This window comes from Seriola aureovittata, chromosome 21 (genome assembly GCF_021018895.1).
Source record: "Seriola aureovittata isolate HTS-2021-v1 ecotype China chromosome 21, ASM2101889v1, whole genome shotgun sequence".
Classification (NCBI taxonomy): domain Eukaryota; kingdom Metazoa; phylum Chordata; class Actinopteri; order Carangiformes; family Carangidae; genus Seriola; species Seriola aureovittata.
In genome coordinates, this window is record NC_079384.1 from 3,465,888 (window position 1) to 3,491,139 (window position 25,252).

The 25,252-nt window shown below is 40.4% G+C and overlaps 1 protein-coding gene across 1 annotated transcript in view; it reads left to right on the top strand.

The window, feature by feature from the left end:
• LOC130162420 (ras-related protein Rab-26) overlaps window positions 1-25,252 on the top strand; it is a 67,811-nt gene that overhangs the window by 9,372 nt on the left and 33,187 nt on the right. Inside the window, exon 3 of the mRNA XM_056366153.1 lies at window positions 23,956-23,997. Coding sequence (XP_056222128.1) covers window positions 23,956-23,997 — 42 coding nt within the window. The remainder of the gene's footprint in view (window positions 1-23,955; window positions 23,998-25,252) is intronic.

Below are 25,252 nucleotides of genomic sequence, written 5' to 3' on the forward strand. Positions count from 1 at the left end.
TCTGTGGCTATGTTCATGATGCAGGCAAATCTCACCAAACAAAACATGCTCTTTATGCTTGACTGTCGGCTTCGAAATACACTGGTAACCGCACTGGACAACACTGGTTGTCATAGTAACACTCTACAGGTACACCAAAGGCAATTTTCTGTCCACAATGTGAAACGGCTGAAAGGTATAGTCTGCATTATGCATGTGCCGACACACACACACACACACACACACACACACACATTTTTCAGACACTGATTCACACTCGTATTCACACACATACAGTCATCAACTCCTAATTGTTTAGCAGGATGAGTCATTCATATCTGAAGGGCCTCACCGTACATCCATGTTTGATTATGTGTGTATGTGTTGTATCGTGTTCAGCGCTCGATGAGCTGATTTTAACCTGGATTCACTCACAACACTCACTGACAGCGTGTAGACTCTCACCAGCGCTGTGGGTTCGACACGCCACCTGAACATTATTTAAATGAACTTACTTGTTGTGCTGTATTTCCGTTATATGACAATCTTTTTGGGTAAAATCACAAACCCACGATCTGACTCAACATGTACATCCTGTTTCTGCTCGGATTTTATTGTGAAAATCGTGACTTTAAGGCGCGATTCGTATCTTTTTTATTTTTTATTCTATCTTCATGATCTCATCGTCACATCTCAGCAGGTTCATTTAATGAACATATTGGTTTTAATCTTAGTGGACAGATAAACTTAGCAGCTCACAGAATCTTGTCTGGAGCTTCAACTTGGATTTATTGTGACATATTAAAATTTTTAACAGAAGAAAAATCTTAAAATCTGAATGGAGTGTATGCAACCTGCTTAAGAAGATTACGTATAAGACAAAGTTGGAGAATTGTTCATTTTATTTTTCTTCATGTTGATTTTTTTGCTCATTTTAACAAACAATAAAAACCTCAAACCATTGCACAAACCATAACAAACAGGACAATAAGTTAAATTGACAATCAAGCCAAACTCGACCACCAAATAAACAAACGAGTTACAGAGCGGGTCATTACTGTCAGAAGCTTCCCGTCGGTTCTACGCCACATGATCTGCTCTTCTCCTGCAGCGTCGGCTGAAAATAAGCCATATGCAGATGCGTTTCCGTATTCATGAATAAGCAAAATGATGAAACACACTCATGCTAATAAGCCGCCACGGGACGACAACAACACCGGGAACAGTACAAAGTCAAAGTCACATTTTCTGCAGTCTTACGTAACCTATCATTTCTACTTCTCTCCCCTTCATTCCTAATCCTCTCTGCTGAAGGGTTTCATTTACATTTACTTTGCTTCTCCTTCTTTGAGTCGGTAAATTACTCTTGTTGTATAACACGACCCCAAAGTGAAGTGGCCCAGAGGACCTGAAGACCTGGTGACAGACGTACAGGGTCTCTGTGGGTCCTTAAAAAGTCCTGAATTTTAGGCTTTTTAATGTCTTAATTATGATTTTGAAAGGTCTTAAAAATTTATTGGATTATGAAGTTATCGTTAATAAAGTTGCAGTTGTTTTGAGGAGAGATTTTTATTCACACTGTAACAAAACTACAAAATGAAACCAATATGGAGCCAATAACCACTAATGCAAACTGGGCAGCCTGGTCAGAATTTATTGGAGCATTCCCAGCTTGTGTGTTGTGATATTGTGTTTGGGCTGATGTGCCGTCTCCTCGCATTAAAATGAAAGGAAGTAATAAGTTAAAATGGTTTTCTATTAATTCTGGTAAGTGCATGTTCTACGTGATCGACCTCAAGGCCGCAGCATTTAGTGCTCAGGTGAAGCCCGCCAAAACTGCACAGTCTTAAACTGTGTTCATGAGGGTCTTAAACTTGAAACACCCACAGAATCAGGTGCGTTCGTTTGCATCACACAACTACTCATGTGCTTGTTGGGTTCCCAGGAGACTGTTGTTATGGACCAGTAACCGTGACAACACAGCAAGGCAAATGAATTTGTGGAAACTGCTTCTACCAGATTCAGCTCGTTAGGCTGCCAGATGGCTTTCAGGCTTTTATTTTTTTTTCTCGAGCTTCAGAGGTGACTGAGGTCATCAGCTGGGGACGGGGGAATGTTTTGGTTGTGGTTATTGCAGCCACAGAGGAAGCCGTGACCAAAATCGGCATGTGGTGACAAATTAACAGATGGGTTTATAGACAGTATTCATTCAGGCGGGGGCAGGTTGGTTTAAAGAAAAGCTTTGCTTCGCGTTCTCGCAGCTCGGCGCGCTCAGATTTGGAAGCGTTCCAGTTCAATCACAGTCTTCTGCTGAAGGCCGCCGAACGGCTCCGCTGGAGCAAGTCGGGGTTAAAGTGTTGATCTGTACTCCACACGAGGCTTCACGTGCAGGACTGATTTCTTTCAATGAGAAGCTAATTATACAACATGATGACAGAATGGGCAATATCAGGCTTTTAGGACACAAAGGACACATCCTCAGTAATGTTGCTTAAAATATAAAGGTTGTAACAACTTGGGGAGGAGTTTAATGATCAATGAGAAGAGGAACGATGATTAAAGGGTAAATATCTTCTTCACAAATAAAACGCAGTGGCTGCAACATGGGAATCGGTCACATTCTTACTAGGAGACTTGTTTGCAGCGGTAGCATTCGGCTGATCAATGATGTGACTTGATCTCGCAGCTCCATCACTCGCTCAGTCAGTCACTCAGTCAAGGACATTTGCGTTTATAGGGCTCTGCCTGTTTACACATTCATCTGATGTGGAGCAACATCGGCATCCATTTACAGTTGTGTTTCTGGGCACCTGATGCATGTAACTCCAATATATAATAGTTTTATTTTGCCACTGTTTTCACTAACTCCTGAGAGAAATATCTGACTCTGCAGCTGCAAATTCTCCACTAGTTTTATTGATAGATAGATAGATAGTTTTATTAATCTCTGGAGGGAAATTGAATTGTCATAGTTCTTAATGACTTTATTCAGTCTATTGGCCTCCTTTGCTTTGATGCCCAAGTGTCTGCATATTATGTCATTCATTGATAATTTCAAAAGGTTCATTAGTGCAGCTTTAAACTACACTAAAAGTGACTAAACTAACATCAAGCTGAAGGAGAATACTGACATTACTATGGTAATAAATGGTTCTGTTTTGGTTTCCTTAGGGAAAGACCGTGTTAATAAGTTTGATAATAGAAGTTATGTCATTATATCACCACCGGTGTTGAAGAACGATACTACATCCATCTACCAGCCCAACCTTCACACTCTGCTGTTCTGCTCTGTTAAAACATCAGTTCCCTGAGTTGAAACTGAAGTTGACACTCAGTGAAAGATGACATGTCGTTATGAGAGTCATCCCGTTTCCTCTCTATAGAGTTACATAATTACACATCTGATAGCTGCCCGATTCAATTACACACTTTCACAGTCTTCTGCTGAGCAGCTGAACCGGAGCAGTCGGCAGTACGATGCCTTGCTCAGGTGCACCGCAGCCATTCACTTTTACCCACTCACCGTTTCTCTGACAGTCCAGGCCTCCAAACTGGTGACTGGAAGTCTGTCACGCCCCTTTTGAGTTTCTAAGTTTATATTTGTGCCGTCTATGATTGATTAAAGGTGAGATTTATAATTAGAAGTTTTATATTAAGGAGGTCGTGAGGGAAAATAAATCAGAAGAATCGCTTTGTCATTTAAAAACAGCAGCGTGAGTGTGTCAGTATTATCCGACTCTTTGTCAGCTCAAACACGACAGATGCTGTTTCTGTTTGGGGAATTAGTTTTGTTTGTGCGAGTGATTTACTGCAATGGATGGAGAGAAACAGGTTAACAAACTCCCTTCGTTTCAAACTGTGTGAGGACAGAATTAGTCTCTATCTGTAATTTGTCACAGTTAGGAGAAATCGCAAAGAAAACACAGCTGTGTTCAACTTCTGTTCTCTCCATCTGGGTTCGTCTCCTCTCAAGTTGTTGCGCAGCGTCACACTAGAGTCCTTTCATTTGGCTTCAGCAAATGATCTACACAGACTTCAAGATGTCCCAGAATATTTGAGAGAGGGTTACCGAGGCTTTTGGGAACATGAGGAGCAAATTGTATCATATTTTCCTCCAAAACAAACAAATCCCTAAAGTCTGTTCATAGGGAACAAGTTCAATTATCTTTTAAATGGGAGGGAAGATAATTTCACATATAATGTATAACTAGGCTTTTTCTGCAAAGCATAGTCACTCAGAAATAAAAGGTAATATTACAATAGACACACACAGACACATTACACTAACATGCAGCAACAACAACAACAAGCAAATTAAACTTAAAAAAGCATCAATCCTCCGACTCAGCCTCCTCCAGCCTGAACAACCATGTAGGTCGTTTTTTCCCAGCCCCGTGATACCAGAGTGTCTCTTGAAATAGACCCCGAAATAGCCCTCTTGCGTACCGGACCTCAGTTGTCATGGTTACTACGAAAAAACACGACTGTACCGATCGTCACAGTGGTTACTATAGTAACGGTCGTGGCTTGGTTAGGTTTACACTAAAACTTCTTGGGTAGGTTCAAGAAAAGAAGGTGATTCGGGTTAAAATAAGTACTTCCTCCACATCAGACGATCTCTGTTGTCATGGTTACAATAATAACAACGCGGTTAACTTTGTTGAACGCCCGTGGATAAAAGAAACAACATAAACTGCTGGTTTCACGTGGGAATCGAACACACCGTTCTCCTGTGTTTCGTTGACCCATCCGTCCACCACAGCCTCCTCCTGACGTCGCCACACTTTTCCCTTCGCTCCTGTCATAACGACTACAGCCACTAGATGTCGCCTAGCAACAAAGCGTAACTATGGGTCATATTAACCTGCGGCACAAACGACCTGAGGGCTTGTTTTTTTTTTTTTTGTACATGAGGACAGTCTCTGTTCAGTCCAGATACTTTCACTACAAACCTATTTAAAGCTTCTGCATGTTACAAGGCAAATCAAGGTTTAAATAGTCAGTGCTGCATTCAGGGGCACAAGTTAGATCAGTATTTTGCAGCATTTGTTAGGAAAGTTTCTTTCTGTTATTGCTGCTCAAGGCAAGATTTTTTTTTAATGTAAAAATGTAACCATGTTTTCAGCCTTAGTTATGAATTGAAAATATCCCAATCACCCATAAGAGAGACAAATTATTCATCCATTTTGCCTCTGTATGTATTCAAGGCTGAGAGAAAAACTGTCTGGGGAGTTCATCACAGTCCACAAACAATCACGAGAGTCACAGAACATCTCATTCACATAGCCATTTTTCTCGGTGGCTAATGGAGCATGGAACCTTTAGGGAACTTTCAGTGCTTTTTTCTTCTTCTAAATTAAGATTTTTTTAGAATCCATTACCCCGACTAACCCCAGAGAGTGCACACAGCATGTTTGAACTACGCTGAACACACCGGCAGACCCGTAAGCGAGCATCTGCACACGACAATCATGCATATTCATAGACCTGCAGAAGGGGATGTTTCAGGCTTTAAAATCAGGTATGCTGTATCATCAAAGGACAACGTTTTCTCTCTGCATCCCTGAAATGCAGTATGTAATACAACTTGCGAGTGAGAAGAAGCTGTACTCACTCCCGCCCTTCTCTGGTCATATAGATCAGCCCACCTCATAATTTACCCTTATCTTGAAAGTGGTGGAAGGGCAAGCTGTTACCTAGGTGATCAATTAATGTTCCTGCTCGGTGTCTTCAGTGGTGATAATGTATTCCCCTCCCTGCCTGTATGTCCCAACCTTAATGAATCAACTCTAATCCCATAACAATGCGATTCACAAATCACGGCTGAGGGCAAGCTCTGCTGAAGATGGCAGCGTGGTTGTGTTTCTTTTTTTAATGTGAAGGTGATACTGAAGTACCCACACACAAACACAGGTATACACGATCCATTATGGAAACAACAATATTAATGTCTGGTTTACAGTCTCTGTGCTGCACTATTACTAAGCGAGTCACTTTTTTGTTTTATGTTAATTTTAACCACATTTGAGTCACTTAATTATTATTTTAGTCAACAGAAATGAGTCATTTTATTCTACTTTACAAAAGTGAAGTCTCATGCGTTTTAATGTTACTGTCTTTTAAGCATTCTGAAGCTACAGCTGTTGCCATCTTTGTTGTGTACAGTTAGCACGGTTATACACCATGAAGTCCAGGTTAACTTGAAGTGCATGTGTCGTCAGATTGATGAAGCGCCTTTGTGTCTTTTGCATGTGTTTTCTTAAGTTGCAGTGCGTTGAGCTCTCAGGGCCACCGTAGTTTCCACCGATGACATAGCACCACAGAGTTAGTGTGTTCCAACTGCTCTTGTTAGGATCTACTGTGTGTGTGTTCACGCCCATAACTCTGTGTACCTTTTTCTTTTTGCTGAAGTAATCGTTGACATTTATGAACAGAAAGATCTTCACTCTGTGTGTTCACTCCAGCTTTTGTGTCTGTTTTCATAAACTGAGTAAACAGCTGGTTGAATCACTGCATTGTTGCAGCATTCTGTTGAAAACTGACTTCTTCTTCATGACTTTATTCCAGTTTCAGTTTTTGATTGAATTTTAAGCTGTTTCTGACCAAGATAATTCATTTCTTATTGCCTTTTAAGTCCTCCACATCCCGAGAGGACGTTCCTTCAAGGCTTTGATCCTAAAATAAATGGATCAGGTAACAGGAAATAGCCTCTCACAGACTGTTTGAAGAGTAGTTGACATTGATTACAAAGTGGAGAACACCAATGGTGGAAGGATGACAAGACAACGAGACATTTCAACATTATTCCCTCTTCCTCTCTCACCTTCTGTAATAAGACATTCTTCATGTCTGTAATCCTGGGTTTGGTATTCTACAACAGTATCCATGTCATCACTGAACCCGACTCCCACAGCGCAGAAATCAAATTTTGTGTAACTTTACATTGAGCCCATATAAACAACGATGTACAGATCTCACATGGCAACAAAAACAAGTGAATTTTCAAAACTAGGCTACTATGAATGAGTGGAAGTCAAGGACACAGGAAAAGTAAAGGTACAAAGGGAACAATAAGGAGTGGAGCTGAAAGCTGTGACAAGCACATCAACACGGCTGAAAATAGTTTACTCTGTGTTGTAGCTATTTCAAGGCTAAAGCAACACGCAACTCTCTGAAAACCACTGGCTCTGTTCTCTGTGCCTGTAGCACCATCCCAAAAGTCAAGGCCCTGGTGTTATTGAACGTTAATTTCAGAACAACCTACAGCGTTAACTAACCACCACTGTTAAAAATGACCTTTGTTCTCTTTATTCTGCCTTCTACAGGGCAGTGCTGAATAAACATCGTTCTTGAATACTAAACAGTTGAACCACAACCAGAACTACAGCGTTTCTTATCCAACTTGTCACCATGGAAATGTACTTTTTGTAAATCCAATCAGAAAAAAAGGCCAGTTTAATCTGAATTTTGTTTTCAGTTCAGACGCAGTAGTTAAAAAAAAAAAAAAAAAAAAAAAATAGCACAATAATTTGATTTTATTATGTGCTGAAACAATTAGATGATTAATTTATTTTTATCAGTCAGCAGAAAATAAATCACATATTTTGATAATCAATTAATCATCTAGATAATAGAAAACTGAAATCAAACATTTTGCAGCTTAATATTAGATTAATGAAATTACAATAATGAAAGTAATCATTAATTTCAGTCCTAATTGACTTTAGTGGAATCATACTGATATGATACTGTATCCATATTGTGTTACCATTATGCTAAATCCTGTCCAAATTAATTAATGTTTTTCAGCAAATTTTAATTATAAAATGAAAAAAGTCTTTGACGTTTTGTGTGAAAGTTTTTCTCTGCAACAAATCCTCCAAAGTGAAATGATATTATCCATGGTTTGCCCTCCAGAACAACACGTATTATTGCTAATCTGGCAACACTATCAACAAGAACACATTGTTTATCCGTGCCTCCCAAAACCGTTGCAAATCACTGTGAGAAAAAATAGATCCATTTTATGATGTGACATCTCTATGGTTATGGGTAGATTAGGTTACACAAACAAAAAATAAATGTTCAGGGAAAAAACATGCTCATGATAAAAAAAAAAAGAAACCTGCTGTAGGACATGGAAAACAAACAGCAGTGTCTTGTGTTAGGTCGGAGTTATAATTCCTGTGGCTGAATTATAACTCTTCACACACTCCATTGCACTGAACATCAGTTGAGTATTTATTTATTTATTTTTAAGCTATTCTTTTGGGGCTTGACCTACTTTTCCTGTATATCAATACTGGAATAACAGTCTTATCAATAATGTGAAATGTATTCCAATTGTATTATCCAACTCCACAATACCAAAAATAGTTAGCTGTGCACTCAGATGTGTTGTGTGTAAATCTTTCAGTCATCCTCTGGCTGTTTTTATATATTATAACACAAGTTAAAATAAAACTTTTTAGTATACCCAGGCTGTAATGTCGTCCAGGATTAGCAACCAAGGACAAAACAAGACACACTGAAGTGAAAGCTCCAGGTGTTTGTTTGAGTTTCAAACTATTGTGAGATGTCCTCAGAAGGTTCCCTGATGAGCTCCATCCAAAACCCAAACAGTGCTAAACATGTGCTATTTAAAAGAAACCCATTTCCAACCCATGAACTCCAGGTGGACCCTGTGTGTTTTGAAATACACAATACTGTACTGAATTCAGGAAACATGCACAAGCAGAAGTAGCCGTATAACACAAAGCGTGAATGCTCGTGTGTGTTGAAAGTGTAATTCTATTCTGGCTACTCCTTTATCACAGCGTACCACTGCCTCTCACTGCTGACCCTGGAGAGTGAAGCATGAGCAGCAGAGTGGAGGGATGGAGGAATGGAGGGATGGCGGGATGGAGGGGTGGGGGGTGGCAGTGCCTTACCCTCACTGAAACACACACACACAGCCACATAGACACATACCCACATGCTATATATGCACACAAGTAAGCAAGAATGCGATGAACTGCATGACTGCACGTACAGAATAAAGATTTTCTGATGCCCAAGACTCTGTTTCCATCTTCTGTCCTTTCATCTGTCCTATCTTCCCTTCAGTCAACTAATTTTCTTCTGTATACCCCCTCCAGCCTGCCAAACACACACACACACACACACACACACACACACACACACACACACGTTTCCTTTTAAGCTCTATCTATCTTTGTTTCCCTTTCCCTCCCTTCCCCTCTCTCCTCTCTCAGACTCTGAAGTGCAATGACAAAAGGCCAGCTCCACTCAGTAATCACAATAATCAAACTGTGGTTTCCAAGAAAATAAGGGCAGAGAGAAGATGAATTAAGGCAACAACTACCAAGATGTGAAAACAAAATTACTCTGCGGCTTTTGATTATCGCAAACACATTACCTCCTACACGTACGAGCCAAATAAGGAGGACCGCAATCTAGAAAAACGGCAAACCCTCCAGAAAATTCCCTCGTCTTCGTCAAATCTCGTGACACGCGCGCGTTGTTTTTCATTCTAACTGAAGACTCTGCATCAACTGTTTGCACGGGATGTTATTTAACACAGTCTGGTGTTTACATGTGTCAACGCGTTAACTTGGAACAGCTGTGTGACATGCACAAAAGTGGTGAATACATTATGCCTTCGTCTTCCTCGACGGCGTCGTCTATCTTATCTCTTTGGCGTGTGTTTGATCAGCTCCCTTATGGATATCTATCATCTGCTCATGTGCTAAAAACAAACTCCCCAGCGGAGGAGTTCAGCTTGGAAGCCGCCGTTTGATCTACGTCAAGTCAGACGCCATGTGCAGAAAGAACGCAGTCAGAAATGAATCAGGTTTAAAATGTTTTTGATTGTTTTATGAAAAGGCTTAAACTTCCCCCTCTGCAGCCGATTTGAAATTTCAATCAGTTTAGACGTGTTTATTCTGGTCGAGGTGATTATACGGAGCGTTTCTATTCTCTTTAGGCTTTTAATCTGATTAGAATTGGAATATTAGGCTCCATGTAAACCTACCTGGCGACTGTTCATCAAGCTGTCAGCCCCTACTTTCTTTACTTGACAATCAAAGCCTCAGCAAAATGCCATATTATCACACTGTGCTGCTAGAATACTTAAGTAAGAGTTCGCTCACTGTGTCATTTTAAATGCAGAGAGATAACTCTTGAGCTTAAGCAGGAGTTTTAAAGCCCAGTAGGACTTATTGGGAGAATGCCACGGACCATAATAGGATTTCAAGCCTATTGTTTGGATAATACTATCTTGTCTGGGCAAGGATTGAATGGTTTATTGGGGCATTACATGCTGCACCCTTAAAATGAAGGGTTCTGTTGAGTTCATCCTGACGCCCAGACAGAAGCAGTAGGCACTTTATGGTCGAGAAAAACATCCTAGATAAATTCCTTGAGGGTGAGTTCAGTACATTTTTGAACAACTGTATGTTTGTCCACGTACGCTGTAAATTTAAAGTTGCACTAATCAATATTTATATAATGACAACAAGTGGCTGTCAGTTATGTAATGGTTAATTCACTGACATAATGATTCATTCGGACCATAGTCACCTGGTCAAATAGTTTCATGCATCATCCGTGTAAACGTGCTGAAATAGAGTCTCAGTAAAATACACTTCTTTGTTCATGCAGGTATTATGAATCATTTCGATCAGATTTGGTGGTTTATTTGTTCTCACCGTTCCATTGTAGCTTTGTCGAAGTTACACAGGCTGCGCCGACTGGGACACATTTCAATCCAAGATGGTCGTCTGATGAAAACAGCGCCAAGAGAACGAGGTCTCGCTTCCTAGAATGAGTGCTGTAGTCATAGCTTGAATGAAGTGGTGGATCAAAGTGGATAACATGAGGAAGAGTGTAATCATACAAAAGATGGTAATGTGTCTGTAATCATGGCAAACAAAAGCTCCTCTAGGGATCACGTTTCTGCATGTGTGACGGCTGTTGCAAGTGAGAAAGAAAAACATGCAAAACAAAGCTTTCTTACTTTTGATTACCATAATCATTGTAAACACAACTGTGCCTCTTTTAAATTAGCATGGATGGAATATCATGATATAAATCGGTTTCTTTTACTGCGCCAGTGAACGACTTCCACTGGGAGCTTGTGCAAAAGAACAGGTTAAGGGGAATGTTAAAGCTTTCTCCCGAGATGGAAAGAGAGAAGACAAGTGGAACAGACCAGAGCTTTAAAGTGGACAAGTCAGACTCACTGTGGTTGGCTGCCCCCAAATCTAAAATCTTCACTGAGATTTGTGATGAGATAAAGGAGGGAAAGGAAAGAGACAGAAAGCTCCCACGGGTCCCTGGCTATCCAAACCTCAAGCCAGACTTTGCAGAGACAGATGGAGAGACATATCTCATATTAGGCTTTAGGCACAGCTATACCGGTCTACCGGGGGGGGGGGGTAACACATGGATTGTAATATGGGAAGAGATGGATGAAGGAGAGGGTAAGGGGATGGTCTCGTCTCAGGAGTTTGATGTGTGAAAAGAAACACAAGGTTAAATATTTTAAGACTTGATCGACAGATGGACCTTCACAGAAATCACAGAGGTCAGGCCAGAGCGCAGCACGAGGGAACGAGAATCAGAGGAGGGTGGGAGAGGGAGGAAGGAAAGAGCCTGAGCTGGGAAGATGAAGTTCTGAAAGGGAAGCTGGGCGTGGGGTCCTTTTTTTTTTTTCTTTTTCTAATAATAAGAAAAGTAAAAAGGCAGATACAGGAAAGAATAAATGGTGAAAGAGAAGAAGAAGAGGAAGTGGGAGACAAAGAGAGTCACAGAGGGTGACAAATCCAGGATTAACTGGTCTTATTGCCAGATACAGGGTGTGAGCCATTCTGTGCCAAACCACTGCAACATGAGTGGAGGGGAGAGGAGGAGGAGGAGGAGGAGGGGTAGAAGAGATGAGGTTTTGCACGTAGATGCTGCGGTATAACAATTCTCTATGTGCCTTTACCTGGAATAGGTAAATAGGTGTTAATGTCACGGGAGTATAGACCAACATAGACGGAAACCTCGGGATGAAAAACGAACAAACACTAAAGTGCAGACAGCTGCAGTTCCTCAAACGTCCACTTGAGGCTGGATCTAAAAGTAAGACAATCCCCATAGACTGCCAGATATAAACAGGTTTATAAAACGGTTTCTGTCTCTAAAGCTAAATTCCTCCTTCATGGCAAACGTGAAGTGGGTGGATTTTTATATAAAGCACCCGTTTAAATTTTATAAAGGAAGTCTTGGCTCCTCACACGCCCCACCTCTGCCCATATTTGGATTAGCTGAGAGTTAAGCGGAGTCAGGCACTGCCAAGATGGCTATCGCGGAGCAGCCCACTCAGAGCTTCAAAACCCGCTCTTCAGAAACCTATGGGTGACGTCACCGAGGCTACGTTTTATTGATATACGGCCTATGTTTGCACCCTATTGGATCAGCCCTCAGTTCTCTTCATCTGTACAACAGACAGCTGATAAGAGAGACACTTGGTCTCTTTAACTCAGCCAAAAATACAAACTTGGTACATAAATGTCTTAGTTTTCATTTTAAATTGTTCTCTGACATTAAACCTTCACAGTTTATTATGTATTTTATTATTCTATAGTCTGTTCAGTGTGTTCAGTAGGTTTAACCTTGGAGCGAGAGTAAGAGTCTACAGCCAGAGTAGCAGCTCTGAACATTTCATTCATCTGGCTGATACGTTTGTCAAAAGGGACTTAGTGCATTTAAAACTCGCCAGGAAGAAGAATATAATGGCTTCAAGCTAAGTGCTAACTTCAGCATGACAACACGCTCACAAGTGACACAGAATGTTTACCATGGTCATCATCTTAGTTTAACATGTTAGTATGTTAGCATAAATTGCAGTGATTAGCACTAAACACAAAGTACAGGTGAGGTTGATAGAAACATCGTCACTTCTGCAGGTTTTTGGTCATAAACAAAATTACTGGGCAAATTATTATTTTGACCTAAAGAGTCAACAAAGTTATTACAATTCATCCTTTGGCGAACATGAATATCGTTGCCAATCTTATCCAACAGATTTGTTTCGCTGCAAGAAAAATCAGAGGATGATCGAAGTCATGAGGAAACTTCTTTTTCAAGGCAATCATCCAATATCTGTTGAGATGCTTTAGTCCGGTCTTAGCGACCGACCGACCGACATTTCCCATCATGCAACCTCACCTCTTTCACGGCTTAAAATCCTCTCACATGGGATGATGATGCGTGCTGATGGGAAGAAGTTAATGGTTAACATGAGCAGTCACCAGTTACTGTGGTTAAAGAGAAAAAGAAAGGAGAGCCAGACTCAAACTCAATCCAACAGAGAAAGGAAAAGCATCCCAGTACCAGCCAGAATGTTTGATTGACAGGTGATCAGAATGAAAAAGCACAACGAAAAACTCCTTCAACTCCTTTTGTAACACTATACACAATCTTGCTGTTAATGATAAACCAGAAAACAAATATACATGTGTTTAAATCCCTCTAACACTCATGTGCTGCCTTTGGTCAGAAAGTCTTTTGTTATCGACTCTAAATAAATTGGCTGTTGGCTTTTTTTTATCAAAAGCAAATGTCCATTTCCTCCAGACTGCTGAGCTAACATGGCAAGGCTGCTCCTTCTGTTTGAGGAGCTCATTTAAGACGCATGTGGAGGAATGTGTCTGTGTGGAAGTGTAGATACACTGAAGAGTAACGGCCCTGGGAGAACGCAATAAAGGTGTATGAGAATTTAATCACTTACTGTGAGTCTGATCAATTACAAGAGCAAAAAAAAAAACAAAAACAGAAGAAACAAACAAACACATTTGATCAATTCACATTCCTTTCATTTTACACAGCAGATACTTTGAGCAGGAAAAGAACAGGTGCAACCAACTACGACCATGTGAGTGTACTGACTGAGGTATCCGATTTGAGACACAGTATATATCGTACTTGCCTACAGTGGTACATTTTGCTTTGTTGTCTATTCAAGTCATGAGTGAAATTTGGTTTTAAATCTGAAGAACTGACGGAACATAAAGATGCAGTAACATTATAATTTTATGAACATTGATGTGACAGAGAGGTCGTTAAGAGAACAAAGCCTCTTTATGGCAGATCTGCTCCCAATTAAAATTAGCGTGGCATTGAATGCTGATTACAGTGTGTGAGAGACCAGGGATTCATTGATTTGTTGTTTTCCTCTCAGTGAAATACTGCAGGTCCTTCATTAAACTATATTTCTTTTAAAGGACAAGTTTCCTTGACAGAGGGGCAAAATGTGTGTTCATGCTACAGTGCTTTATTTGAACCCAGGGCCAGAAAGAGGAAATTACTTTTTTTTTTTTATTTCTGAACTTTTGATTTCAGTAACTCGCGATAGACCACATCTGTCATTGTCAAGTGAGTGCCTACAGTAGTTTCTGTGTTCATCTCTTGCAGAGCCACTCTGTGTTTTCTCTCTATTCTCTTTACCTGAGCCCTTCTTTCCTCCTGAAAACCTGAAGAGCCAGCAAACTGAAATAATTAGCTGTCATTAAGTCAGCACTTATTAGACAGTGTTGTTGAGACATGCGTAGGTAATGCATGTAAATATGCATATGTGTGTGTGTGTGTGTGTGTGTGTGTGTGTGTTTGTTTGTTGTAGAAGCTTTTTGATAGAGTTTGGCGGATGTTTCATTGTTTACTTCCCGATAGTGAAGTAGAAGCCAGGGAGAAAACTAGCAGGAGCTGAAAGCTAAATGCTAATAGTTTTGTTTGTGTCGGCTCCTGCCAGAGAAGCACCTGGCTGTTTTCCCACTCTAAATATCTTGTTTGGCAGGTCAGTGTTAAAGTCCTAACCCAGACAGAACCCTCATTCTGACCTGCTCGTCTTGATCTTCCTCATTACAGTAAAACCTTGAAAATTATAGTAAATTAACATGGATGATAACTCTGGTCTTATTTTTGTTATTTTCGGGGTTCAGGGTTTTTGGACAACCCATTGTTATTAGCTGTAATGACATTGTAAGTTACCTGCTAAGATGTTGGAGAGCACTGACATTGCTAAAATGAAGTCAGATAGAGCAAGAAAGTTGAAAAGATGGTCGGGCAGGAGTTAGCCAAACTCACCTGGACGAGAGAGAAAACAAATGGAAACTGTACAAGTTTTTCCTGTGCAAAGAGGGATTTTTACTGACATTTCTACAGCTTTCACATTCACCAGATACATTTCAGGTCCCTTTTTAATCATTTGGCTTTCATCCATCTTGTGCACATCTGGCCAAACAAATATGTTTCAGTTTGAATCAACACAGCTGTCTACACAGCTGCGTAAAGGCTGATGCTTTACAACCACCGCGGTGACCATTAGAGCTAAAAGGATTCGATGATTGATAAGTTAATCAGCAGAAAATGAATCAACAACAAATTTTGGAATATAGAAATGATAAAAAGAGCATAGTTTATTGTTTATGTGTAGGATGCTCCTATCGATCAGTCTGTCAGCGGCTTCCAGAGTTTCTTCTTTTCTGTCCTGATTATTCATATATATTCAAAGTCTGGGCCGGTCAGGCTGGCAGGTTGATTGACAGCTGAGAGCTGTCTAATTCTTATGGCTGCTGTTGAATATTAAGGGTCATTTGTCAATAGCCCAGCATTGTGCATTGTGTGTAAGTAGGTGTGTGGCGATGTGTATTATCCTTTTGTGTCTTAGTGACTGTCAAGTGTTTTTGTCTGTGAGTTGTAATAATTGGTTGGTATATCTGTCTGCTGTCGTCTATTATGTGTGTGTTATTCTTTCTCTTTTACTTTTGTTTGTATGTATATTTGTGTGTGTGTGTGTGTGTGTGTGGGCAGCAGTGTGTGGGTGTCTACACTGCAAAGCAAACTAAAAAATTGTCAGTCTGCCAAAGCTCATTTCAAAAATCTGCCACTTTACCGCTGCCATGCTTATCAGCAAACACACACACCTTAAAATATAGCTTAAGACCTTTTTTTGTGGCAACTTTCAACACTGAATCCAACGACTCCTTATTGAACCCCCTTCGTAAAATTTTAGGGATGAAGCACCAAAGGGAAAGTGGGCACACCAATTCAGAAAGATGATATTTTATTTAAAAAAAAAAACAAAACAACTCCAACAATTTCGAATGTTTCTCATTATTTCCCCCCAAATGCTGGCGTGGACTACAAAGTTGACATATTTGCCACAACCATTTTGAGAAATTATAACCAAAGGCAAACAAGACAATGGCTGAAAATGTTTGGCTTATCTACCGGCCTGCAGTCTGCATTATACACTATACACAGTGCAAAACTTAGTTTTCTTCACCTCCCCAGTTTTGTATTTTGGTGACTCATGACACACCAGATTTGGAGGAGAGGCACAGTAATGTGGCTTCCTGTAATCTTGGTACCAATGTCATGCTTTTTGCTGCCCGCCTGCATGCAGCAGATCAAATTTAATATTTGGGCTCCTGTAAATGCTCCCAACTTGGCACATGCCAAACAAGAAGTTTCCTCTTAGGAAAAGTTTCATCAGGATTCTTATCTGGCAGCCTGCTTTTAAGATGAAATAAGTGAATGTGATTGGCTGTAGCTGTCATATCACAGCCACCTATAACTTATGGTGGAAGGTGCATTCATACCCTTTACTTCAGTTAAAGTCGCAATACAAGTAAAAGTCACGCAGTCAAAATGTTGCTTGAGTTCCAGTACGGAAGTCCATTATGATCATCTTGTAAGCACAAACTTAAAAGCCTATTTTCTCAATCAGCTTCTTAACATTAGCAAAGGGATCCTACCTGAACATACATTTTTCTACCAAAGTTTAAACAGGTTTGGTAAATTGATGTGTATGGAAATCCTGAATCACTCTAAAAACAAGCTACATATATTGTGTATAATGCAAAATTGATTATTGTGACTCATAGTTGGACTGGGCACATCGGTGGGCTGGTGGACCATCAAGAAAATCCATAAAGTTTTTGTCCCTGTCTGTCTCCTTACTGGCCCTCTCAGGATGCCTGTCATTTGGGGTGTGCAGAACACAAAGCAGCTGCCTGCATGTGGGAGAACTTTGCCTTCGAGGCTTCAGCACAGTTAAAAAAAATCAATACATCGAGGCCACTCCACAACAAGCTAAAATCTTTAGTGAGCTGGCTTGCTTTGACCCACATCAGTGTAATCTGATTTGGATTTGGTTCAAGGTGTCTCTAGGCAGGACTACAGTCATCCTTGAGCCCTCGTTCAACACTGTGTTTTTCTTTCTGACTGGAGAGCTTGTTATCATCTGAGTAATGCGAATGTTCTTCCAAAAAATGACCCTGAGAGACTGTAGTTTTCTAGTTTAACAGATGGCTGTTTGCTTCATAAAACTGTTGAGAAGAAAAGAAGCAGAAATCTGAAGGGAGAATTTGCTGTGACCTCTGTACCACTGTACGCAGAGAGAAAAAGAAAGACTTCTCATAATCACACACAGTAAACTCTTATTTCACCTTTTTAAATTATTCAAAATCTTTTTCACTCTCTGACTTCCTTCTTTCCACTGCTCTTCCATCACTCTGGTTATTGAGCAGCTCTGGCGGACCTCATCACAATATAAGGGAATCGAAACAAGAGAAGGGGGAGAAGGAGAGAGAGAGAGTAAGCGAAGAGGTCGGGCGGTCAATGAGAAGAAGAATGGGGAAAGGAGAGAAGATGAGGGGAGATGAAACAGAATCGGTGCCTGGGGCTATTGAAAAATCATTACATGCAGATTATCGCTTATATGTAAGAAAGTGTGTGTGTATCATACTTCCATTTGGAGCTTTACATCTTCAGTTTTGAGTTTTAATTTTTTTCAGGGGTGTTGATTCACCCATTCTTTACTTTTTATGCCACTGCACTGGTCCCTGCCGTGACCGGAGCCATTATGTTTTTAGGTTGTCCTTCAGCCCGTCTGTCTCATTCTTGTTAATGTGGAATGATTACTTGGACTCAAGGATGAACTGATTAGAATTTGTTGGTCAAAGGTCAAAGTCACTGTGACCTCACAACATGGATGTAAACTGCAACTTGACTGGTAAATTTAGATTCAGACCTTGGGTTTAGGATTAGTTCATCTTGAACGGTGATTTGGATTATAATTAGTATTTGGTTAAGGTTTAAGATTTAAGTGAGTGACTTTTTTTGCAAGTAAAGATGTAATTCCACCTTAAATAGAGAACCAACACCTTAACATCGAGGATGTTTGCAGCACACTTCACACTCATGTGTTTATGTGCTAACAGCAATGAAATCTGGATTTACAGGATCAAAATAGGATCTTAGAAACTTCTCTACAGATCTTGCCAAGACTGTTGATTTATTTTTCAAAAGCACTCACTGTAATAATTCCAGAGGTGGGACAAAGTCTTTGTTTTGACTGCATGCGGGGGTTTGTGTCTACATGTGTACAGGTGTGTGATTCTCATGTGCCTCCTTGTGTGAGTCACACAGTTTCTATCATTTTACTAGGTCAGCAACACAGAGGATACGTATGAGACTGGAGCAGGGTTGTGAGCATATTAACATGTTCACATTCTTAAAGAACTGCTTTACCTTAGGTACGGCCTCACAGAGCTGCGAGCATGGCCGTAGACTGACTCTTAGTCATATTCTATTTGATAGTTCAAGATTAATCAATGATCTTTTTGAATAATAGTGACTAAGACGCTCAGTGAGACAGTATAATGGAGCTGGAGAAAGGTGGCGTTAAAAAGAGGTGCTAATGACTGGTGTTATTTGCAAATTCAATTCAGTTCAATTTAATTTAAGTGATGCTTATAATAAACAGGATCTAAAAGATGGTTTAAAGGCAACACATATTGATCATATGATAGGCTTGATCCAAAATAGAGAAGCGTATTCAGCCTAATTTATTTTCAGTGCGACTGTTAGAATCTTCTTTAATTTTTTAATTATTCAGTAGAAGCTGCTTCACATATTTCCATCTGCTCACCACTGATAGTTGATAGATTTCACATCAAAACTGAAGCATTCTGCAGGAGGGTGTTGTGGACTCACAGTTACGTAAACAGCCAGCCTACACACAGTGCTGCTAACATCTTTACTCCAGTGTAAAGTAAAACATTGGTAACACTGTGTGTCACTGTATCACCCCAGCTTCAATCCCTGTTAGTGCTGCACCCATCAGCCATTAACACAGTCACTCTGTGTTGCATAAAAGAAGCAAATAAACTGCATATTGCGACAAAGCTCTAGTGACTCCAAATAGGCATTACTGGTTTCTTGTAATGGTTGAAAGCCCTGAAACATCTGCTCTTGGACAGCTGAATAGAGTGTTCCACTCAGAGGCTGAGACGAAGTGCAGTAGCAAATGGATTTGGAATGGCTGCACCTGCAAAATCCTACCTAATGTGTTTTATTCAAGCTCAGCTTCCTCCTGGTCGATTATGCATAATGCCAAACATATTGCCTTTGGTGCAGTTTTAACAAAATAATTGTTATGTTTAATTTTAGAAGAAAAAAATAAAGAAAATACTGAATTTAATTGTTCTTTTAATGCCCTGACCCTCCTTGGAAAGGGTATAAAAGCAGTGGCCTGCCTAGTCTTGAGCCTTAAGTCTTAGGAACAGCCAGAAGAGCCCTGCCGGTAGATCTGAGGATGTGTTCTGGGTTGGGCTGTATAGCAATTCAGCAACATAGCTCGGGGCCAAGCCATGAAGTGCTTTAAACAAGATTAGTACAATCTTGAAATAAATTCGATAAAATAACTGGTATCCAGTGAAGGGAGGCTTAAACAGGTCTAATGTGCTCTTGTCTTTTTGGAATTAGGAGAGGGGGGCCAAGGATGGATCCCTGGGGGACACCACAAGTTGAGTTTTGTAGAGTTGATTTATTAAAGATTATTAAAGTTTGGGTTAAAATGGGTTAACTCTGATGTCATGGTTACTATAATACAAACCTGATTAAGAGTGTAGTCATAATTGAAATTAACCAATGTTTACTGTTTTTTGTCAACTGACTTTCTCCTATTGCTAATTAGTGTGATCGCTAGAGGGCTTTATCACTGGAACATAAACGTATATCATCTGGGACACTTGCTGGAATAACTGATTCTGTCCTTCAGATAACAGTCTCGTTGGTTCCTTCCTTCTTGGGCAAAATATACATGTACATCTCAGTGTGCTACTCTTCATGAATCAGTGAGCAAACCTTTAGCGCTTGTTAGATCACTAATTAAGGTTAAAATCTGTAACCCTCCAACAACTTCTCCCAAGTTTCTGTCGGTGTAAACTGTTCTGCACGGCAAACCTCACTGTTTGTTTCCAGTGGCTGCCTGCGAGCAGTTATTCTTTCCAGTTTATAATGCAGTCAGAATGAGGCTCGAGAGATGTCACATGCTCCCCATTTGTAAGGTAAAGTAACTATACCTTACAATATCCCCATGCAATATGGATGAAATGCATTAAGAATGAGGCAAGGTATGTTGTTGGTGAATGGGCTTCAATGCTACCAACATCGCCTGTGGATCTACAGCAAATTAACTTTTGGTGCAGGTGATGCAGCATGAAGTACAGTGATCAAACAAATAAGGATTTCTCTGTTGTTGGGATTTAAATACACTGTGCTGAGCCACTTGTAGAACTGGCTACCTGTAGGGTTTCTCCAACCATTTATTTTTCCATTTCATACCTTAATCAATTTCAACCTGGTGAATTCTGTTTAATTACATGAAATTTTGCTCACTCCTTTTATATGCAGCAGCTGCCTTTTGTAACCCAGAGTTTCCTAATGTTATTTAAAAAATTTAATTAATTTTTTTTATTTAATTATAATATTATTTTCCTTCTGCTTTCCGGTTCACAAAATTAAGGTTGTTAGAAGTTATTTGGTTGATTTATGTGTCTGTCAAGTTTATTCTGTTGTCATTGGTCAAATTACGCAGTACTGACTTACTATTGGAGGGAGAAAGCAAGTCCCCCCCTTCACATTCAGTAATGGTACACGCAGTGCACTGATTGGGGTATTTGTTTTCTTGTATGGATGCTGAAGTATTCTAAATACATTGTGTTGTAATTAAGTTCATCCACTGGTCACACAGCACAGCCTTTACCTCCATCAACCTAGACATTGGTTCACTACTCAGCTAACTGCTCAAAGCTTACTTATGGGTCTGTTGTTTCAGGTAGGTTTTCAGGGTTACACTTTCGTTATTTTGGAGTTCTTGTTGTTGTCTGACCTGGCAACCTGCCCACTGTTGTGTTTGAGAGTCTGGATGTGCTGCCTGAATGAAAAGGTTTTTTCATCTGCCAGTGAAAAACAATCGTAATTACAGTTTCTCTGCTGTTAAGACTGGGGCAACAGATAAGAAGTTTTCTGCTGCCGGCTCCTTTCCTTGACTCAGTCCTGTCTTAATCAAGGATTTTGGTGCAGTTCTCTGACCATCCATCACCTCTGGACACACTGAACTCACATTTTCTTCTTTTGGTATTAGGGTTAGACAGTAATATGGTATCCTGGTGTATTTGAAAATAGAAACGGTGTCTGTTGATGTGTTTGTTGATGAAAGATGCTATGAAAGTGATAGAAGTTTTTGTAAACAATGAAATTTGTCAAATAAATAACCAGTTAAAAAAGACTAGGTATTTCAACGTTTATAAGGTATATAAATGTAGAAGCGATCATAATCGAATGTTATGTCACAGCTTTTCCTCAGAGGGACAAGTCTCTGCGCACCCTGAATGACAGGCACACAGTGAAAGGACGGACAGGGACGGTAAAAACTTTATGGATGTTGTGACGGTCCACTGGCCCACTGTAAAAATCTGTTAAAAACTTTAATGGAACATAAATCAAAATCACAGTCAGCTAGTGGCAGGAAACTGTACAGCAGCTATTGGTGGCTCCCTCAAAGCCCTACAATGTGATTTTTAATCAGCTGGTAATACCATATACTGCAGGAACATTTGGGGTTTAATGGTATTAAAACCACCCAAAGCCACCCAAACCTATATCATATTAGTTATTCTTTTTGTGCTGGTTTCTTCTCAGCTTTACTGAAAGTAAAAGCATTGGTTGCTGTTTTCATCTCCTGCTACCCCTTAAATCTACAGGTCGATAGAACAGTGACTGAACTCATGGTCAGCATGTTAACACTCCTTACCTGAGAGAAAATGCAAAACCATTTCACCACAGTTTCTGTCCCCAGGCTGTACATATTGTACCCTCGGCTCAGTCTCAGGGTATGTGAATATTGCAGCTTAAGCACAAGATCTGCAAAAAGTGTTTTTATCAACATTAATGGGTCTGTAGAGAAGGACATACATGCAGAAATATTTTTAAGCACGCACAATAGTTGTCCGACAGGGTGTGGATACCATGCACTGTGCAGAATTTAAAATGTGCCTTTTCTGTTGTACATGTTAAAACTACAGATAGAAAAACTGCCCTGAAAACTGTTCTTATTATAGATTGTCAATGCTCAGGTGTAATTGGTTCTTCAGTTCTGTTGCTGCACCTGTTTTCTGTTCTCTCAATGCGTATATGCATTTTTTTAAACAATGGGTCCTTGATCGCAAACAGATTTTGGTTTGTGTGGAAAAGTCCAAAGCTTGACAGGGCTGCCACGCCTAGTCCTGGATACTAAGCTAAGCTATGATTTGACAATTGCTGTGCAGGGGAAGAATTTAGCAAATGGTCAATTTTTAGCTTTAATGGTCAGATTTCAGAACGTTCCTCTCTTCTCCCAGTTCTTAAAGCCGTCGTCTTCCTCTGCACCACAAACTACTGAATCTGCTTATGCAGTCGGAGAGCTCCTCCGAGGTCTTCATCTTTCGCCCCACAGAGACCTCAAAGCACGTAACTGAATACCAAATTCTGTGGTCTCATCAACAAAGGAACATTAGAGCGTGTGCTCCCGTTCTACATTTGCATGCAGAAAGGGAGCCTTACCACCTACCTACCACCCCTCTGTCCTAAGAGGCAGGTACTGGATGGCTGTCAGGATGGAGGAAATGTATAAAGTACCCAGGGGATCATCATCGAGGCACAGACACAGCAGTAGCATCCCAGCAAGCATTTGGTGGACAGAGATGTGTGTTGTATTTTAACTCATTTCACAGTAGGATAGCAATACATGTAGTTACATACCAATTTTTTCACGTGCACCGGTTGGAAACCCGCCTCCTTTAGGCATCTTTCTACCTAAATCCCTGTGAAACCCATTAGATAGAGTTGCTGATATTCCCACTGGGCCCTGACCAAGGCGGTGTGCTCATCCATCAGGTTTGCCAGTATTATCACATCCTCAGTAATGATAGATGACAAAGTTAGATCTGCTCTCTATCTAGTGGAATAGTTGGAAAACATACAGGAGCTGCTGCAGCTGCTGAGCATCAACTTGGTTATCCATTTGAAAAGATGCCTCCAATCAATTACTTTCCTCCAAAAGATATCTCGGAGGTATTGGAGAGAGAGAGAGAGTGTGTGTGTGCGTGTTTGTGTGTGTGCGTGTGCGCACTATGCTAAACTGCCTGGCAGCCACGGTGTTGGTAAATGATGCAACACCCTGAAACAAAGGCCTTCATCATAACAAAAGGTGTGTGTGTGTGTGTGTGTGTGAATGTGTGTGTGTGTGTGTGTGTGTGTACATTGCCATAAACCCATAGATATTACAGTGTGCTGACAACATCACATTGATAAAAGAGATCCTCGCGGCAGAGACCAAGCCCTTATTGTGCCAACTGTGGTCACAAAAAACCAACCATAATACATCAGTGTTGCCGTACGCCACAGGATTTACTTTCTAAACTCTATTTCCTTTTAGAAAAGATCACTTCCCTTCAGCAGGGCCTGAAAACATTGTTTTAATGCATCTGCTCTGTTTTAAATAGCTGTTTTTACTCACTTGTGTCAAGTGTCTGTTGCCTTGCTTTCAGTGTCTGCAGATTCTCAGTGATGTTCACAGTTTGTTTTTTTTCTTATGTCTTTCAGAATAAAGTTATGAGCATTGACGCAGTAAAGGTCAAACTGCAGGTAAGAAAAAAAATGATCTCTATGAATGTGTGTGTGTGTGTGTGTGTGTGTGTGTGTGTGTGTGTGTGTGTGTATAGATATGTGTTTTTCTTTTTTAATAACAAATCACCAGCAACTGTTTCCCATGGTGTAACAACCTCCCATACATCTTCATTACTTGCTGTGGGAGGGCCAAGGAGCCCAAACGATGACTTAATGAGTCCTTGGTTAATCTCTATCAGTCAATTATCCTGCTGCTCTGCCTGACTGAAGACACTAGAGGGAATAGCTGACTTTCCGTCAGATTATCAAGCCTGGAAGTTATCAACGAGAGACACAGACCGGCAGAGATGCCGATGAATCCTCGTCGTTCAAAAATAGCATTAGATACCGTCTGATGAGTTTTCCACCTCAATTACGCAACGCTTACGTTCTCTCTCTCTCTCTCCCTTCATCTTCCTCCTTTTTTAATGGATCTGTGTTCATCCATCAGTCTGTCCGTCAAATGTGATATTTCAGGTGATATCGCAGGAACAAGTTTAATGAATTTAGATACTTTTTGACTTATTAAAAAATGTGACATGGAAAGAAATAAATGGGGCATTTGATAGTTTGATAGGTCATGATTTTGTTTTGATGTCTCAGACGCTCTCTGCTCCCGTTTTGACAAAGCTTTGCTCTCTGCTCATACATATGCAAATTGTCCGGACGTGGGCGCTGTAACTGAAGAGTAATTATGTCCGTCACTGGGCAGGTAGAATCCAGTGGAGCCTTTTCAGCTGCCTGATGCTTCTGGAAACTGATGGAGCAGTGAGACTGAATTGAAGCATTAAAGCTGCCGGTCATGAGACCAACGCAATGAGCTGAAAGTCACTAAAATTTCAGCAGCTTAAAGAAATGTTGAAATTGCATGCTGTGGATTAATTTGTATCACTATGTTGAAGACATACGGATGCACGCACTGCAGCTAGAAAATGTGATATAGAAAGATGAAACCTCTTAAGTGCTTGCTGGTTTTAATTAAAATCTGAAGAGATGATGCATCTTGCTGCGTATTGGGTGCTTCTTTCATGGGAGGCAACTTATTAAATGTTTTTTTTTTTAACACTATAAACACAAATGCACAGACACACAAGCACACGCTCCCTGCCACGCTCTCAGTTCCAGCATTATTACTATCAGCATCAGCAGTGCAAATCATAACATACATTACCTCAAAGCGCCTCACAGAGTCAGGTCACCTTACAATATTATAAAGAGAAACCCAATAGTTCCC